At 44.5% G+C, this 19,212-nt stretch overlaps 1 protein-coding gene across 1 annotated transcript; it reads left to right on the forward strand.

Moving 5' to 3' along the window:
* The first annotated feature begins 363 nt into the window (after nucleotides 1-363).
* Nucleotides 364-19,139, forward strand: LOC118580368 (EF-hand calcium-binding domain-containing protein 1-like). Its single transcript, XM_036182039.1, has 6 exons — nucleotides 364-421; nucleotides 9,083-9,238; nucleotides 10,428-10,532; nucleotides 13,393-13,544; nucleotides 15,420-15,524; nucleotides 19,037-19,139. The coding sequence occupies exons 1-6, from the start codon at nucleotides 364-366 to the stop codon at nucleotides 19,091-19,093; spliced, it is 633 nt and encodes a 210-aa protein (XP_036037932.1). The 3' UTR covers nucleotides 19,094-19,139.
* The last annotated feature ends 73 nt before the right edge of the window (nucleotides 19,140-19,212 follow it).

A 19,212-nucleotide genomic window follows, 5' to 3' on the forward strand; every position in this document is an offset into this window, starting at 1 on the left:
ATAGCTTGGGAAATTACTGCAGTCTAAAGGAAGACTTTGTAATCTTTTTTAGTTATATGTTCAAATAGAAAAATGCTTTTAATTTGCACTGAGTAACTATAAATGAAATACCATTTTACACATTGCTAAATATTGAAATGGCTGCAGATTACAGATATACACAACCATAACAACTTCCCTGAATATGTACTGAGTGGCAGTGTCCACTTGTTTATCTTCCCAGCTGCTTGAGAACATTCTGTCTGGTTGCTAGGAAGTTGCCATGGCCACATTCTGTTTTGGAGTTACAGAGTTAGTGCCAGCTTGGGACACAAGCTTGGAAGTAGATTCTTTGGGAAAGCAGTGTGCTGAGACCACTCTCAAATGGAACAGAGGGCTCTGAAGAAACTGGTGGAGTCCATCAGTAAAACTGTCAAGAGCTGTGAGTACTGAGGTCTCCACCACTGCCTCTGCACCGTGACTCAGACTGATGTTGGTTGGTGGATTGGGAGGAGACAGTGCACACCAACTGAGTGCTCTGTAACCGTACACTAAGAATCCAGTTCTGATATGTTTGGTTATTTAAAGAAAAATAAGAGCCGCACATGCTGGCCCATAGCTTGAATCTCAGCACTCAGGAGGCAGAAGCGTGGTCTACATAAGAGTTCCAGGCCAGCCAGGGCTACATGTTGAGAGCCTATCGCAAAAAAGGTGGGGGAGTTGTGGTCAGGGGCCAAAGAGAGCACTACCACCCAAGGTGGATACCTGAGTTCAGTCCCCGGGGCCCCGAGAACCAACACAGCTGTCCTATACCTGCATTCCACACAATAGATTACAAGTAGGTGAGCCGTTCACCAGGTACCTAGAAACAGTTAAGCCATCAGGTGTCCTGACATCTGGGCATGTTGGGAGAGTGTCTTGAGAAAGTCAGAAATGCAGAAGAATAATCTGCCTAGCAAGCATAGATTTTATTCTGTTGACAATAAGAATTTTTGATTACAAGCATTTACTTTGACCAATTCCAATGGTTTCTGGCACAAAACTTAGGGTCTAATAGAAATACATCAGATGATTTTAGGCAGTGAGATGAATCAGTGGGTTAAAGTGTTGGCCATGCAAGCCTGAGGCCTGAGTTCGAGTCCTGGAAACCATGGTGGAAAGAGAACCAGTTCCCAAAGTTCTCTGACCTCCACACATGGATGTACACATACACAATTATAGCTACAGATCACATGTCATAACATTTTTAGGGTGGGAGGGCAAGATGGCCCAATGGGTGAAGGAACTTGATGCTGGAGATACATGCCAGACTACCTGAACTGGGTTGCTGAAACCCATGTAAGGTGGGAGGAAAAAAACTTATTCCACAAAATTGTTCTGACCTCCACTCGCACATTGTGGTATGTTTGTGTACCCACATACACACCACCCAACAACCTTTTTAAATACAATTTTAGCCAGGCGTGTTGGTGAGCACCTTTAATCCCAGCACTCCAGAGGCAGAGGCAGGTAGGTCTCTGGACTCACAGCCAGTCTGATCTACATAGAGAATTTCAGGCTAGCTGGAACTACATAGTGAGACCCTGTCTCCCGAACAACAGCAGCAAGAACAATAACGAAGTAATGGTGTGATGCTTCCCGTGTTACAAATAAACAATTTAATAGGTCAGTTTTGTTCAACCTTGCCCAGAAAATTGTGATGCGCGCCTGAGGGTTTGTTTCTCAGACTTGACCACAAATAATCCTGACCAGTGGTCATTTTCAGGCATTGGCGTTAATTTAACTTCAGCCAGTCTCGAACACTTGTATCTTCTTTTGGACTTAAGGTGGATGGACAATGGCGTTAAGGTTTTTGTAAGCTTGGCTTAGCTTTCCTTATTCAAGCTGGCCTATGAAATACCCAAATCCCTCAAGCACTTCTCCGGGTCTCCTTTGCCACCCTACTATTATTTATTTAATCCCTAGATAATAATCCTTTAAAGTTTTATTAATTTAGCCGATAATGAGCACAGTAAATACTGATTGTTGCTTGCTTAGATGTATGCACATGGCACACTGTGGGAGGCCAGCTCCCACCTTTTAAAGGTTTCCTATGAGGAGAGAGGGATAAGGAAATACAGATAGGGCCAAGGCATGATGGCACACACCTGTAATCCTAGCACTCGGGAGGTAGATACAGGTGGATCTTGGTTAGTTCGAGGCCAGCCTGGGCTACAGAGTGAGTTCCAGGAAAGGTGCCAAAACTATACAGAGAAAACCTTGTCTTGAAAAACCAAAAAATTAAAAACGAAAATACTAGATAGAAAGCAGAGATGAGAAAGACAGAAACACAGAATAGCTTCAGGAGGACCTTGGTTAATACACAACGGCCCCTTCTGCCTCTTCAAAAGGGCTTTTTATAACATGCCAGTGGGCGGGGCAAAAGACTTCCCCCTTGCTAGATCAAAGCACACCACACAGCCAAGTGCAGACCCTTCCAAACACTTAGTAGCCACATCATGGTCAATTCATCCCCTTATGCAGCCCTGCTGGGTAAAGCAAGCTCAGATTCCTGGACCCTGAGTAAGTTCTCACTAGGTAACCTCTGTGGGTCTCCACAGCACACACATGCATTCACATACATGCAGGAGGTGTATGCTTGTGTGTGAGGGGGCAGAGGTTGATGAATGCTGGTGTCTTGATTAATCTTTTGTTTCTGGAGGGTTTGTTTTTTAAGATAATCCTAACTAAACCTGGAGCTCACCAGTTTGACGAGACCCTCTTGTATCCTTCTCCAGTGCTGGGGAACAGTCACTGCTGCACCAGCTCTTTCCATGGATGCTAGGGACCCAAACTCAGGTCCTCCTCGGCAGCTGTTTTACCAACTGAGATGTCTCCCTTAGTCCAATGACTGCATTTTAAAGTGAGCCTATTTAATAATGCTGAAAAGGAAAATCTGTATTTAAAATCTAAATTCCTCATCCTAATGAAATTATTTCAGATATGTCTGCTACCCATGTGTTTAATACCACGGTTTGTTACTTGAAAGCAGTTACACAGATAAAAATTTGTAATAATTAATCAGCAAAGATAGTTTGAAAAGAGAAACAAATTGCTGCATTTCTTCATTTTTCAAAAGTTTTGACATTGATTTTTCAGTTGTGCTCAAAGTGCTGACTCTGACTGGTTAAGCATAGCTGTGCCTTCAAGGTCCTACCCTGGTCTAACTAGTTGCCTGTTCTACACTTGGATTATAAACAAATCCAGTGACGTGAGAGGTGCTCACAGATAGAGAACCAGGCCTTAGAGTCAGCCTTCTAAAGCCACTCGCTGGCTTTTGACAGTGACAGAGTTGGTACAGGTCAGGTTTAGAGTCTTCACACAAAGGATTTTCATCATTCTCTTGACTGCCCTGCAGGTCATCACAGGCAGCTCTGGTGGCCTTCGGCACCATGCTCTCAGAATGAGCATGGACACTTTGGCTTGCCTTAGGCTTCTTGGGAAAACTTGTGTTTTTATTTTTCTTTGTGTACAACGTTCTAGGCCCTTATGACAGAAGTTTCTTGGGCTTTCCTTGGTTTAGTCCAGTGGTTCTCAACCTCCCTAATGTAACGACACTTTAATATAGTTCCTCATGTGGTGACTGCCAACCTAAAATTACTTTTGTTGCTATTTCATAACTAATTTTGCTACTGTTACAAATCGTAATGTAAATATTTTTGGAGATAGAGGTTTGCTGAAGAGGTCACAGGTTGAGAACTGCTGGTTTAGAACTTCTTAGAGAGAACCTTTAGAGTTTATGACATCATGACCAAAGGCCTCTTTTGGTCAGCAGCCACCACTAAGTGACTCATGGACCCTCATAAAGCTAGTGACCTCACAAAGGAAATTCTTTACAATATAACTGTTGCCATATTTTTTTTTAATTTTCTGGAGCTGAGGACCAAACCCAGTGAGCTAAATCTACCACTGAGCTAAATCCCCAACCCCTGTTGCCATATTTTTTAGATCAATCTAGAAAGCTTTGTTTTCTACACTGAGTGTAAATTGTCTATTAATTTTAAACTACTTTCTAGAGTTGCATTATCCAAAAAGATAGGCACTAGCTATGTATGACCATCTATAGATGATTATATTTAAATCCCATTTTCTTCATCGCACTAGCCTTTTTCCAGGAGTCAATGTCTGCCTATGCATGATGGCTACCAAATTGAACAGCACAGAGAACATGTTGGAAGGTCTATTGGGTAGCGCACCACCAAAGACACAATTCTAATCCCTTTTCTAAATAATTGTCTTAATCTACGCACGGAGGCAGGAAATTACCTTTAACTACTGGCTTCATGGCTGTGCAAACTACATTCTCATAGAATTAACACACTGAATATTAATCTCATAACAGATCAACATCCCGTTGTCACTAAATTTGCGAAAAAAGTGACTACATTGTGGTACACTGGGCTCACAGTCTGTAGTAGACCGCCTGTGTGTCTCTTACTTGAAGTATGATAGGAGATTTCAGAGTGGGGATAAAGTTTCCTAGGGTGCCTGTTACATGTGGGCATGGCCTGGGGTTCAATCCCTAGCACCCCAAAGCTGGAAGTGGTCGCTCACACCTGTATTCCTAACACTTAAGGGGGTAGAGACAGGAGGGTCAGAAATTCAAGGTCATCCTTGATAATATGAAGTTCAAGGCAAGCCTGAGCTACAAGAGATAAAACTTAAAATTTGAAAATAAAAGAAGGATCTACACTATCAGAGACGCACTGCCATCTGGGTGTAGTAGGTCTTTAGAGGAGGGACTGAATTCAAACTTTTCACACTTAGGTCAGGGCCTTGCTGGTGGAATGGTACTGCCCACATTTAGCGTGGGTCTGCCTGCCTCAGCTAACCCAATCCAGAAACTTCACTTATCTGCTGGGTGACCTGCATCCTGCCACGTCCATGTGTACCTTTTCTTGGGGAGACACATACAGTATAGACAGGGTAGATATACACAACAGACCAAAGAAACAATTCCACCCAAGGCTAGCTTGGTGGCTAGTGCATTTGTTTACAGGAACATGGGTGACTCAAAGGCGTCTAACCAAAAAGCCCACCCTAGTATGCGGAATGACTGAAGAGACCTACATCCCCAGGGCTCCTCCCAGAAGCCTCACCATCGAACACAGATCTCAGCACGGCTGTGGGGTGTTTCCCTGAGATGTCGATTAGAGAGGCCCCAGAACTACACACCACTGCCATTGTTCTTATCTTCCTGCCAGCACCTGTTAAGACTGTTGCTGAAGATGCCGCACACTTTGGTCACAGGACTCGGAGAAACCAGCTGCAATAGCCGGGTGCTTCCTTCCTGCCAGCTAGCTTTTGCAGTGCCTGGAGGTGCGCTTGCAGGCTTCCGGGGAGGAAAGCTAGCAGCTTACTTAGCCGCGAATGCTAAGAGCTGCAGTAACCACCGACAAGATGCGTCCACTCGTGCAGTGTGGCTTGGGTGTTTGGGGTAACCATTTTCTAATGGCAGTTGAGACCTGCTCTAGAGATCATCGTAGCTAAGGGGGAACCCACTGCTGTCGTTCTGCTGAGTGGACATGCTCAAAGCACTTTCTAAGCACTCAGGTGTGCATAGAATTGGTGCTGCTCTTGGTCCTCATCGAGAAAGCTGTATTACAATCAGCAGCAGTTAACACAGAGATTGCTGACTAGTCAAAGAGCTGAACTAAAGGCTGGTGGGGTGCTCAGCCCCAAATGGCTGATCTATGTCCCCCCAGTCTAGGAACACTGCAGAAGAGGGAGACAGAAGGAAGAAAGACCTGGAGGATGGAGAGATGTGCTCCAAATGATGTCTTCTTGACATGACTCTGCTCTCGCACTTAAGAACTCACTACAGGTGTGGTTACCCACACACGACAAGGCTGAGCCCTGTCAGCATTTCATCATGGAAAGGGGAAAGGCTCCTGAGCCCCTGCCCCCTGAGGACTACTGGCTGTTAATGGTGGCTGGGGGAAGGGATGTCACTTTCTCAGTGGCAGAGGCACTGGGAAGTTGCCCAGACTCTCTGGAGGTAAACAACCTCCACACACAGGCCACGCAAGTCACCTAATTACACAGGGAAAATGCAGTGGGAAGAGGGCTTGGGGGAGTTTCCAGTGTGGGGTGGGGGGTGAGAGTTAGAAGGTGAGGACTAAAATTCGTCATGTACATGCATGGAACTGTCCGAGAAGGTAAGAAGAAGTCGCATCCCTGGAGCACAGCTTCCAGGCAGCTGAGTCAGGAGAGCCCCCGCCAGCACTTGTTACCACTCCCAGAACCGGGAAGAGCTTTAAAAGCCCAAGTTTCGGGAGCTTCCTCAGACTTCAACTTCCTGAGCCTTGTCAGCTTCCTTCCCTTTGTTGGTTTGGATGAAACTCCCTCAGGTTTGAGTCAGGGAAAATGGCAACATTACACTTGGTGCTGTCCTCCAAGCATAGGGCCTCGTTTTCACTGGATGCCGTTAGCTGAGACAGTCACAAAAATCTCACTGCATTGTTTTGTTTGTCTGAGACAGGGTGGTACTGTATAGCTGTAGCAGGCCTGGAAACCACTGTGTAGCCCAGGCTGGCCTTGAATTCAGAGATCCACCTGCCTCTGTCTCCAGAGGGCTGGGGCAAAGGGCCTGTGCCACCACCACACCAGTCAAAAGCCACTAGTTTTAATGAAACTAATGAAAATCAAAGTCACATCGATGGAGGCAATGGCACATGCCTGTAACACCAGGGCTTGGGAAACTGAGGCAACAGATCAAGAGTTTCAGGCCAGCCTGGGTTACATTGTGAGACCTTGTCTATAAATAAATAAATAAATAAATAAATAAATAAATAAATAAATAAATAAATGATGGACAGGTTGTTATGATCATGTAGCAAAATACAAATTGCTGATTTTCCATTCAAAAATAACTGCAAGAATGTATTGTGAAAGTGGGTAAAAACTTAAATATGGGTCTGGTTATCAGCCAGAATTGTTTGGTAAGTTCTGTATTGTCTGTAAGATCTGCCAGCATGTGAGGTCCGTGATCTGTGCTCCCACCGGGGACCATGTGGTGTCTGCAGTCCATGTTGCAACTGGAGGCTGTGTTCACGCCTGTATCCCTTGCTGCCACAAGGCACCATGTAGAGGTCCATGGTCTGTACTGCCTGAATCCATGTGGACGTCTGTGGCCCGTGCTGTCTCCAGAAACCATGTGGAAGTTCACGATCCAGGCTGCTGCCGGCTCTTATGGGCAAGGACATATTTTGCAGTGGTGTTGCTGATTACTGCAGACTCACAGTTGAGAATGAGAGACAGTGAAGGGTTCTGTGACAACCCCCCTCCAAAAACAAACCATCTAGACAAGAAGCCATTAAAGAGAACCCTTAAAAATTATGATGGGGGGCAGAGGGGGCTGGAGAGATGGATTAGAGGTTAAGAGCACTGATTGCTCTTCCAGAGGTCATGAGTTCAATTCCCAGCAACCACATGGTGGCTCACAACCATCTATAAGGAGATCTGATTCCTTCTTCTGTTGTACAGGCAAACTTGCAGAAAGAACACTGTCTATATTTTAAAAATTAAAAAAAAATTATGACAGGGATGCTGAAGTGTAAGTCTTCACAGCTAATGGCTTCTGGTGGGGGCAGGGAGGGGAAGGACACAGCTTTCTTTAAGGGGCTGGCCACTGGGAGTTTGACCATGCCCCAGTGAGTATGTTGGACTTGGTTATTATTTTCTTTTTCTTTCTTGGGGGGACATAATGGTAGCAGGTGGACTTGGGAGGACTGGGAAGCAAGTTGATGGGGTACATTGTGTGAAATTTCCAAATAATCAATAAAAATATGTCAGAAAAAAATAAATGTTTCTGATTAAAACAAAACAAAACAAAAAACAAAAAACAACAACTGCCAACATGCCCCATGGACCCCTCTTTACTCTCAGAAAGCAAACCCCCAAGTCTTCCAGCTGCCTCCCGGGTGCCTGCTCCTTCGAGAGACCCCACTCCAGTGACACCCCCATTTTTAATGTTTTATTGCTCAGCACCTTCCCTAGTTCATAGCCCCTTTCTTTGGTTTGTGATGTATAATACTTTCTCTAACACTTCACAACTGGTTTAAGAGGAGCTGGCGATCACACCTGCCAGGCAAGCATTCCACCACTGGGCCACACCACAGTCCCTCATGTACCTCTTGCCGAGCCTGCAACAGCCTTGAGGGCGGAGTCAAGTCTGTATCCGCTCCCTGGTTCCTGGGTGTCCCGTAAGACGTAGACGGATCCTATTTCAGAGCCACTCTGCAATAGTATGACAGTCTATTAAGGAGAAAGAGATCTTAATTTGGTCCACAAAATAAATGTTATTAGGCACCTTTGAAATTGCTTACTCTCAAGATCACCTAAGAACTACTGCCTTCTTCACATAGAACCCCACATGTTGTAAATTGAGTATTTACAAAGCAAGTTATTTCTCCCCACCTTCCTTCACAAACAGGAGGAAAGGATCAAGAAAAAAAAAAAAAAGGAAAACAAATCGAGGTGGCCACCAGCTGCCACTCCCCATTTCGGTTCTCTCAGACATTCAAGAGACTGCAGAATCTGAGATCACCCCGACAACACTCAGCTGTTACTAGAGAGGGCACCGAGGAGTCTTTAAGTGTTACCACTTTAGGATAAGAAATAGAAATGGGGGCTAGAGAGATGTCTCCATGTTTAAGAACACTTGTTGCTCTTGCAGAGGGCCCAGGCTCAGTTCCCATGGTGGCTCACAACCAGCTACAACTCCAGCTCCCGAGAATCCGATGCCCTGTTCTAGCCTCAAGGGTACTGCACACATGGTACAGATTTATATGTGTCGGGAAGACACCCATATATGTATACATAAAACCAAAATAAATAAATCTCAGTAAAGAAATGGAAACAGTCTAGGTGCTTTAGGTCTTATGCCCACCCCCACGTCGAATGCCGGGTTTCTGTCCTGACCACACCAGTCACCTGCACATGCCTACACATCACTAAGTCTGGAATCAGAGTCCCATCTGGCATCATAAGAACTAAACAGCTGTGATTGCATTGAATAACTCGGTGATTAATGCTACATCTTATGTGTCTTCTCATTTTACAGTCAAGAAAAGTGAAATTGAATGTCTCATACACCTTTTCTATAGCTTTGTGGAGAGACCCAGTGGAAAGCTTGTTAATGCCAGGCTGGACTGCAACACATTTCGAGGGATCCTGCACAACGTATTCGGAATGACTGATGACATGTTAATGAACAGGGGTAAGGAGTCACGGTAAACCGAAATGTGCCAACCAAACACTGAACCTATGTCAGTGTCCTTTTCACAGACTGGACTTCCTCTCAGTGACAAACTAGAAAGGAATAATTCTGGTAGGAATTGCTGCAAACACATACCCTGAGGGAATGTGAGGATGGTTTTTAACACAAACCCATCAGAATGTTGTGTCTCAGAGCAGGGAAGTTTTGAGAAATCATCACCACTGAACTACAGAGCCTAGCAGAATTTTTTAAGGATAAACAACTGAAGGCTTTTAGCCATGAATGTACGCACCACAGATGTGAATCATGAAAGTCCATGCCACCAATATGTAAATCATTTTTGGCTTTTTGTTTCTTCATAGAAATGTGTGAATACAAAAGATGGTGACTTGTTATATTGGAAATATTCAAAGTCACATGTCTAAAACAGGATAGTGATTGGTATATCCAGTTAATTTCTGTAGTAAATCATTAAACTACACATTTTGGTAAGATATGACACACACAAATATCTGTGAAAACCTCACCACAAACAAAATCACCAATACAACTTCATCTCCAAAGAACAAGTAACATTTGAATGTTTTTCTATAGATAATAAAGTTTCATTGGTAACTAAAATTTGGACTGGCAAGATAGGTCAGTGGGTAAAGATGCTTGCTCAAGTCTGACTTCCTGAGCTGTGATCCCCAGAACCAACCTAAAATAGAAGTCAGTTCCACAAGGCTTTGACCTGTTACACACAAGGGCCGTGGTACATGTTCGTGTACACACACACACACACACACACACACACACACTCACACACACATCAAATGATAACTACATAAGAACTTAAAAATGTTTAACATTAGTAATTTAGTTTGAGACATTGTGGAAACTCTACAACAGGTTTTTACCACTTTTTATTTGGTTATTAGAATTATGCCATTAATCAGCTCCATGGCTTTCTTGGCTCTAGCAACTACACAAACAGCACAAATGAAGGTCATCATTGCTCATCATGTGGAATTACTCTTCTGCTTTAGAAATAAAGGGCAAAGCCCCCATTCCCAATAATTTTGATTCTTTAAAAAGGTAACACCCAAACTGTTCCCCCTCGATTTGTAAGAAAAGGTTTTCTATCTGACGCCGGTGGGAGTGGGTATAAAACAATTTCAATACGCTTACACACTTCTTCTTTTTGTAGTGTTCTTTGTATTTGACAAAGACAGTGACAACTATGTAAGTGTGCAAGAGTGGGTGAAAGGGCTGTCGGTGTTTCTCCGGGGGACTTTTGAAGAGAAGATGAAATGTAAGAAGCAACCGCTGGCTTAGCGTGTGCCCATCCATTGTGTCTGGTGTGCTGGTGCACTGATAGAGCTGGCACCCCCAAAGGGACAAGAGAGTGTTTATTCTGAAGCTCACTAGAGGGACCACAGCTGGGAACACTCCACTTTACCCAAATTGCACATTCCAATGTGGCAGCAATTTCGTGAAGTTTCCATAATGCCAAACAACAAAGTCATAAATCAAAATCCATTTAAAATGCATTGGTGGCAGCATTTGGTAGGTGGCCACAGCATGGCAGGGGACCTCTTACAGGCCTCACTGATGACTTCCTTAGCTTCTGGGCTGGTGGAAACATTCCGAAGGATTTAACAAATAGCCACAAGGGTGTTAGGCTCTAGACCCCAAACTTACTTGAATTCTCATTTGTAGAAGTAGCTTCATCCGGGAATGTTTGTTCACAAGTGATTGCTTATATAATCAAAAAAATGAAATCAGTGTTTCTAAAACAACCTTGTAAAAATGCCTCATAACATATCAAACAGAAATAATGGGCCAGCAAGGTAGGTCGTCGGGGAGGGTGCTTGCCACCAAATCTGTCAACCTGAGTAAAATCCCAGAACGTACAGAGTAGGAGAACCAATTCCTGAAAGTTGTCTGCTGACTTCCATGAGCATAAATCCATGCATGCATACAGAAGAGTAAAAAATAAGAAAAAAAACCAACAAAAGATGAATTGGGGGGCCCAGTTGTGACCCGTTGCCTCTACTGAGTCTGTCATGCTCAACTGTCACTAGGGTAGGTGTTGGGCTTACAGCCCAGGTTAAGAACAGCCACGAAGGGTCAGCTGACAAAGGTTTCTGATCTTGTCTGGGCTCAGCAGGCAAAAGGCCTCGATGTGGGTTGTGCCTGTGCCAGTGCGCTCCAGGACAAGAGAATGAGGACGAAGCTCAGCAAACCCAAAAGCCCAGACATTAACATCCCTCTGGTCTTCATGACGGAGGAGAGGAAAGTGAGAAGGCCAAAGGCAATTCAAGCCCAATGGGGGTGTTCTAAATAGAAGGAATGCTGAGCATTGGGAAGCTTGTCCTGAGCCACAGCTCTGCACAGCAGTAACTGGTCTGCAGCCCCACCCCAGGGTGATGTCCATTTCCTGTTTTACTCCCGCTGATAGGATCCCCTGGAAACAGGATAAAACCATTTTAGACACCAGTTTTCAGAGAAACAAACTGCTTTTAAGAAAAGACTGCAGAGTTCTTTGTAGTTGAGCAGATCTACATATCTTTTTTCTTTCACTTGAATTTTGATTTGGGACATAGAAAAAGATGCCTGGAGGATAAAGGGAATAGGAGTTTTCCCAGGGACCTAAGTTTGATTCCTAGCACCCACACTGGGTGGCTCACAACTGTCTGTAATCTGTCTAGCTCCAGGAGATTCAATACCCTCTTCTAGCCTCTGCAGGCCCTGCACATACGGGGCATATACTCACATCGAGACACACACACACACACACACACACACACACACACACACACACACACATTTTCTAATAAAAATATCTCTAAGCAAGCCAGGCGGTGGTGGCACACGCCTTTAATCCCAGCCCTTGGGAAGCAAAGCCAGGTGGATCTCTGTGAGTTTGAGGCCAGCCTGGTCTACAGAGTGAGTTCCAGGACAGGCACCAAAGCTACACGGAGAAACCCTGTCACAAAAAAGAAAAGAAAAAACCTCTAAACTACAGATACACTAACATTTTGTCGCAGTATTTTGAATAACAAACTTCTCTGACCTTCAGTAATTTAGTGCTCTTGCAGTTCCCTTCATATTCACTACTTCATGAGGCCATGTGTGTAGTCCCCACTCTGCAGTGTTTGGGTTCAGGCCTGGGCTGGGGACTGAATCCAGAGCCTCACATTTTAAAGCAAGCACTGTAAGCCATCTCCCTCTCCACTCCACTCCTCCAACCTTACAGGGTTCTTACACAAGTCTCACTGAGAAGTGGGAAGCTGTGTCATGGACGCAAACCCTTGTGGGAACACTAATCACTGGTGAACAGAGTTGTGGCACTGAACAGAGCTGCATGATTAAAAAGCCCGCACTGAAGACGATGTGTCTTTTCTAATCCCACTTCCTAAAATGCTTCTTACACATTTTAGGAGCTCATTTGGGGAACGCTATTTTCTACAGTAGGCTTGTTCTCAAACTTTGTGTTAGGCTGTGGACTGGAGAAATTGAACGGCCACCCAACTCATCTGACACTCAAGTTTATTCCTGTTTTTTGCCAAAACATTTAGCTACACTATTAATAAACTCCAGGAAAGTTATTTCACTGCTACACTCCCAGGACGTGACGAAGGTCCTCTGGAAGGTCCTCTGACAGCATAGAAGTTCCTCTCCAGAGAGAGGCTTAAAGATAAGGCAGATGAGCAAACCCCAAGGAGATGACTGCATTCACTATCTAAATGTACTGGGAGTGGGGGAGTCCTTTTCCAGGAATGCAGTAAAGTGTGTGCTTTATTTTTATAGTCTATTTGCAGAGAACACACACACACACACACACACACACACACACACTCACACACACACACACTCACACACGTAGATACACATATGTAAGCAAACAGACAAGTCAGTTAAAAATTCCACCTCATTTATTGCACTTGGTACATTTTCAAACCCCAAATCCAGGAACTACGAGCTCTTCTTTTAGCTCCCACAGGGCATTTAATCCTGTGGAAAGAAATTTAACAAGAAGTACTTTTTTATAAAACCTCTGCCATATAGTGGGTCAGATCAGTAATTGTATATTTACCACTAATTATCTTATGCTGAACTAACTAATGATATTTTATTGGTTCCATTTTTGATTCCTGTGCTTTATAAAGTCTGTTTTGAAGTCTATTATTTAACTGGAGACGGTTATATTTCCCGGGAGAAGATTTTTGACATGCTGAAGAACAGTCTCTCCCAGCAGTCCCCTGAAGAAGACAATGATGAAGGAGTAAGGGAGCTGGTGGAGATAAGCCTGAAGAAAATGGTAAGCACGGGCATGCGTGCGCTGCACACGAGCGGCAGCTGCTGCACGAGGCTGTGGAAGGAGCACGGCCGCTTTTCCTCGCGAGGAGTCACTTTCGCACGCACGCACGCACGCACGCACGCACGCACGCACGCACGCACGCACGCACGCACGCACGCACGCACGCACGCACGCACGCACGCACGCACGCACGCACAGGCAGTCCTCACTTCCTTCTCTGCTCTACCTGCTCCCTACAACAGTGCCTCGCTGAAATCAGGTGCTCAGTACATATGGATGTTCAGTGATTAGAGGCAGTAGGTAAACTAAATGCTATTTAATTATTTTAAAACAGTACTATCAGTAAAACCTTATTAATTTGGGAGGAGGCTAGATTCAATAGATGTAGAATTTGTGCTTTTTGTCTTCGTGATCTCCCTCTTTCAATTGATCTCATCACTCATTCCAGCAAAATAATAATAAAAATATTTGACCCTTATCGAGTGCTTACTACACAGCAGGCCTTTCAGGGCCCTCTGTACTATTCATTCATTTTATCCTCAGAACTACTACTTCCATTTTGTAGATGAAAAACGGAAGTGGAATTCAAGCAATAAAGCCTCACAGCAGTGGCTCCTTATTATAAGAATACTGATGTCCACTCTTCTTTTACAAGGACCCGGAACTATTTGGAGTGAGAGTTTTTGGATCCAGGGTAGCCCCAGCAAACTCACTGATATCACTGAGGCTCAGAGAAGTGAGCTAGGCCTGGTGCTGCACATCTGTAATCTAGCACTTGGATGTCTGAAGGATTGCAAGTTCAAGACCAGCCAGGGCCACACTCTGAGACTCGGTCTCTGTCTCTCTCACATACACACAGAGGGTGAGGGAGAGGAGAGATGGACACAGACAGAGGGAGAGGAAGAGGGAGAGGGAGAGAGAGAGAGAGACGGGGGGGGGGGGGGAGACAGAGAGAGAGACAGAGAGACACACAGAAAGGGAGAGACAGTGAGACAGAAACGGGAGAAAGATGGGAAACAGAGAACAGGAAGGTCAGTGTCTAACACAGAGTTGCTCTTGTAGAAATACTAGCTGCTGCTCTGGCTGAGTGCAGATGCCTTCTTCAGGGACAAAATGTCCCCAAATTCCTTTCTGGAAAGGAAATTTTTATGGAATATTTCTTTTTGATGGCCACTCACATTTTCCTCTAGATTGGATTCTGAAGTCATGCACAAAAATGAAGTCAGGGACATCTCATCCAACTCAATCTGAAGCAGCAGTTTAAGGCATTTGTAACTCAGGGTCCCCATGCCCTGGATTCTGCACAACATACGTAATCTCTCATAAGCCTTGTCCAGAACACTCTGCTGACTTACACCCGTCTTCTACTGTGATTCAGGACAGAACTCTGCAGGCTCCCCACACCTCCCTACTTACCCGGCTCTCAACCCTCATATTCTAGCAGGAGCCTGCAGCCTCCATTCCATGAATCTAGTGCAGCCTGGACAGTCACCATGAGAACTCCAGATGCCTTGTCCTTAATGGCTGTCATTTCTACCTGATGAGCTCCCAAATAAAGCCTTTTGAGGATAAAATTGTGCCAAAAAATCTGAGCCACATTATACTTATTTAATTGTGAAAGGGGCAGTAGGTTAATTAATATAATTCTCCCAATGTTTTGCATTATTCCTCAATTCCAGTGTGCGTTGTTGACAGGGCTGAATTGTGTATAGCAAAGACGACTCAGGTTAGAATAATAAATCAGTGACCATAGACTTGTGTTGATGTCTTCAGCCGTATGAACTCCTAGTTTTGCTTGGCAGTCTACATAGCTAGTTTTCTATGGCAAAATTAAAAAACTTTTATCATTTATCATGAAATCACCTTTCTCTCTAGGATCATGACAACGATGGCAAGATCTCTTTTGCAGACTTTGAAAAGGCAGTGAGAAAGGACAGGCTTTTGTTGGAGGCGTTTGGACCATGCCTCCCAGATGCAAAGGTAGTCACAAATACTGAAAGCTTCAAGTGGATGAGGGGAAAATTTCATTAAAATGATATAGTGTGTGTGTGTGTGTGTGTGTGTGTGTGTGTGTGTGTGTGTAGTGTACACATGCCATGTACTGGCTGGTTTTATGTCAAGTTGGCACAAGCTAGAGTCATCTGAAAGAAGGGAACCTTAATTGAGAAAATGCCTCCATAAGATCTAGCTGCAGGGCATTTTCTTAATTAGTGATTGATTGGGGGGGCAGCCCATGGTGGGTGGTGCCATCTCTGGGTTGGTGGTTCTGGGTTCTATAAGAAAGCAGAGGCAGACCCAGGTGGATCTCTGTGAGTTCGAGGCTAGCCTGGGCTACAGAGTGAGTTCCAGGAAAGGCGCAAAGCTACACAGAGAAACCCTGTCTTGAAAAACCAAAAAAAAAAAAAAAAAAAAAAAAGAAGCAGGCTGGACAAGCCTCGAGGAACAAACTCCTGCCTCCAGGCTCCGCCTTGTTTGAGTTCCTGTCCTGACTTCCTCCAATGGTAGCCTACAAGTGGACTACAGTTGAGGCATAAGCCAAATAAATAAACCCTTCCTCTCCAACTTACTTTTGTTCATGGTGTTTCATCATAGCAATAGCAACCCAATCTAAGACAACGCCTGAGTGGAGGTCAGAAGTCAGTTTGTAGGAGGAGCCTGTTCTCTCCTGCCACCATGTGGGTCCCAGAGAATTGAACTCAGGTAGTCAGGTTTCTAAGCAAGTGCCTTTACACAGTGAGCCAACTTGCTGGCCCAACGAAGGGAAAGATGTAAAGGACTAGAAAATAATACATGCCAGCCTCTCACTGTGTAGCTTCAGCCCATTACCAAACTGTAGACAATCATGAAGTCATCAGCTCATTCCAGTTTGGGTCTAAAGATGGCATTACCATTCAGTAATTATAGTTAGCAGACTTGACTTAGCTGCTACGTCTTTGGCCACACAAAGAAAGAAAAAGCATGTGCTGTTAGTTATTTTGGCGCTCTTACCCCGCGAGGAACACGTCCCGAACACGACAAGACCACAGAAGAGTTTTTATTAAAAGAGGATAGAGAATGTGACAGACGTGACAGGCCTGTGTGAAACACACATGTGAGTGAGAAGAGGAGACCTGTGCAAAATGGCGCCAGCTTTTCAAAGAGTGGGCCGCGCATGCGTACAGGAAGCATGTGGCTACTCCATGCATGCGCGTAGATTACATGGCATGCAAAGCCACGGAGTCCTAGTCACGTGAGATGTTCTGACCTGGAAATGGCTATTTTGAACTGGAAATAACTAGGCGGTCCGCCAGGCAAGCCCAACTGTGTGGACATGTTGTGATTTCCTATCATGTGCCATGTCAAGCAGGGAAAGAGAAAGGCAGGTGGCATCTTCACACATACATGTGCATGTGTGTACATACACATACTCACTATCAAGGACTATACGGGTCCAGCCCCTCGATAGTCCCCTCCCAGGGTCCAGGAAGAATCTACAACCAGCTGATAATTAATCTTTGATGAAAAGAAATGAGTCTATGTACACGAACTCCTTAGTTCATACACATTGTTATTCTGTGATAGTTTTCTCTCTACACAGCTTCTATTCTGCTCTCATGTCTAGCTCCTTTCTTGCCTGATTTCTCTCTATATTTATCTACTGTCACCTCTAGGTTCTATCTTAATTCCTTCATCTAGTTCTTCCCCTTCTAGGTTCTCATCCATCTAGTTCTTTCCCCTATCAGCTCCTTTCCCATTCCTTCTCTCTCATCTTTTTCTTCCTCATCTTGTTCTTCCCCATCTGGCTCTTCCTCATCTTCCATCTCGTTCCTCTAGTACTCTCTTCTAGTCCTCCAATCTAGTTCTTTCCCATCTCGGTTTGTTTCTTTCCAGTTCTTACCCATCTAGTTCTTCCATTCTTTTCTCTTCTCTGTCCCGTGCCCTGGAAGTCACAGTATAAGAAGGGAGGGTCCGAGCTAAAGTGTGTAAAGCTATTACTTAATGTCCACCTCAACTAAGTGGTGTCCCCTTGTGGAATTTAAGTCAGGAGACTTGTATATGGGCTGCTATCACTGTTAGTCCTTGAAAGTTGGGTGCCCACCTGGGTGGTGTTTCCTGTAGTCCTTGAAAGTGGCTAAGGGAGATATCTGATTCCAGAGAAAGCCTTTCCTGAGGCTGTTCTCCAAATACCTGTAATGTGTATGTCCAGAGAGTGATCAGTCCACACTGTTAGCCCTTCTAAGGGAAAAGTCAATTGGGAAAACTATGAAGGCACACATGATTTTCATAACAGAACAGCTGATATATAACAAGCCAAATAACACCAAAAACTCCTTGGGATTTGGCTTCCTCTGGAGGAATTCCCTGATTCCTCCAGGTAGTGACTTTGCCATAACCAGCTGAGTTCTTATGATATATTCCTGCGGGCCCACAGCAACTCACACTCAAGGGCACAGAAGGAGAGGGACAGGGAGGGGAGAGGGAGAGGGTGCTGGGGGGGGGGCGGGACACTGGTGTTTGAACACACCTTAGCAAAAATGGACAGAGCTGGGGAAACCATCTAGGGTGGAGCAGCCAGCAGCCAGTTCTGCCGCCACCACAGTGTGCTCTTGCTACCTCTACTGCTGGGAACCCAGGAGGATGCTGCCTGTCACCCTCTTTCTTTCCCTGCTTGACATGGCGCATTCCTTTCTTTCATGGCCACTACTGTGTATGTTGGTGAATATGGATAATCAAACATTCTTCTCACACTCACAAAACAGATCAGGAATGCACTTATGACAGAGAACCACATAACAGCTTCTCCCATGAAGGCCATAAGAGAGTCTCTGGATTGCCACACACTACACACATGGAAAATGATCTTCTTGACCATTTAGCAGTACAACCCAATCTCCAAACCCCTTCATCCTGTGACAGTGTAAGCCACTGCTCTAAACAGTCCCCATTCCTCCTCCCTCACTGTCACACATTGCACCCTGAGGTACAGCTGAGCAGCCTGGTCTGGAGGGCATTTCTTCTTTCCAGCTCTGTGCTCAACTGCCAATAGATCTTTTACCTGAGATTTCAGCACAGCAATCTATGTAATCACCTCTCATGCGTGGAGAACCTAAACCCTTGTTGGCAGTTTCCCGTGGCATCATCCGGCAGAACTGACTGTACACCACGGCAAGTGAAGTCAACCTTATTCTTAGGACAGGGTCAGAAAAACCCACTGAAGAAGGCAGGCCTGAGGGATGAGGACCGATATACATAGATAGAGCACGTGGTGCAGGATGGGCCTCCTCAGTTTATTTTTCCCAGAAAAGAAGATGGAAATAGTACAAAATTACATGGTCCGTTGACAGAAGAAAAGTACAAATGTGCTGCCAGGGCAGAAATCTAGAAGTGCCAAAATCAATTAGTCTTTAGATCACTATAGTTCATGTAAATTATTTTTAGGAGTTACAATAGCATGTATATTTCTAATACCAACTTTGTTCTAATGTTTTGTTGGCATTTTTTTTCCTTTACAGAACTGCCTTCATTTTGAAGCCCTGGTATTCAGAAACAAACCGCCTGCTAGTTTTTGAACACCAATTGCTCAAAAACCTGAATTAAAGTCAGATCCTGATTGTCCTTATTTGCATCCAGAATTTTGTATTTGTTTAAAACAATTTAAATATTGTAATATAAGAACTAATACAGTATG

The sequence above is a fragment of the Onychomys torridus genome, chromosome 3 (genome assembly GCF_903995425.1).
Source record: "Onychomys torridus chromosome 3, mOncTor1.1, whole genome shotgun sequence".
NCBI lineage: Eukaryota > Metazoa > Chordata > Mammalia > Rodentia > Cricetidae > Onychomys > Onychomys torridus.

Coding starts and splice junctions, on each gene's coding strand:
- LOC118580368 (XM_036182039.1), top strand. CDS start 364: ATGGAACAGAGGGCTCTGAAGAAACTGGTGGAGTCCATCAGTAAAACT. Junction 10,533..13,392: donor TTTTGAAGAGAAGATGAAAT/GTAAGAAGCAAC, acceptor TGCTTTATAAAG/TCTGTTTTGAAGTCTATTAT. Junction 15,525..19,036: donor CATGCCTCCCAGATGCAAAG/GTAGTCACAAAT, acceptor TTTCCTTTACAG/AACTGCCTTCATTTTGAAGC.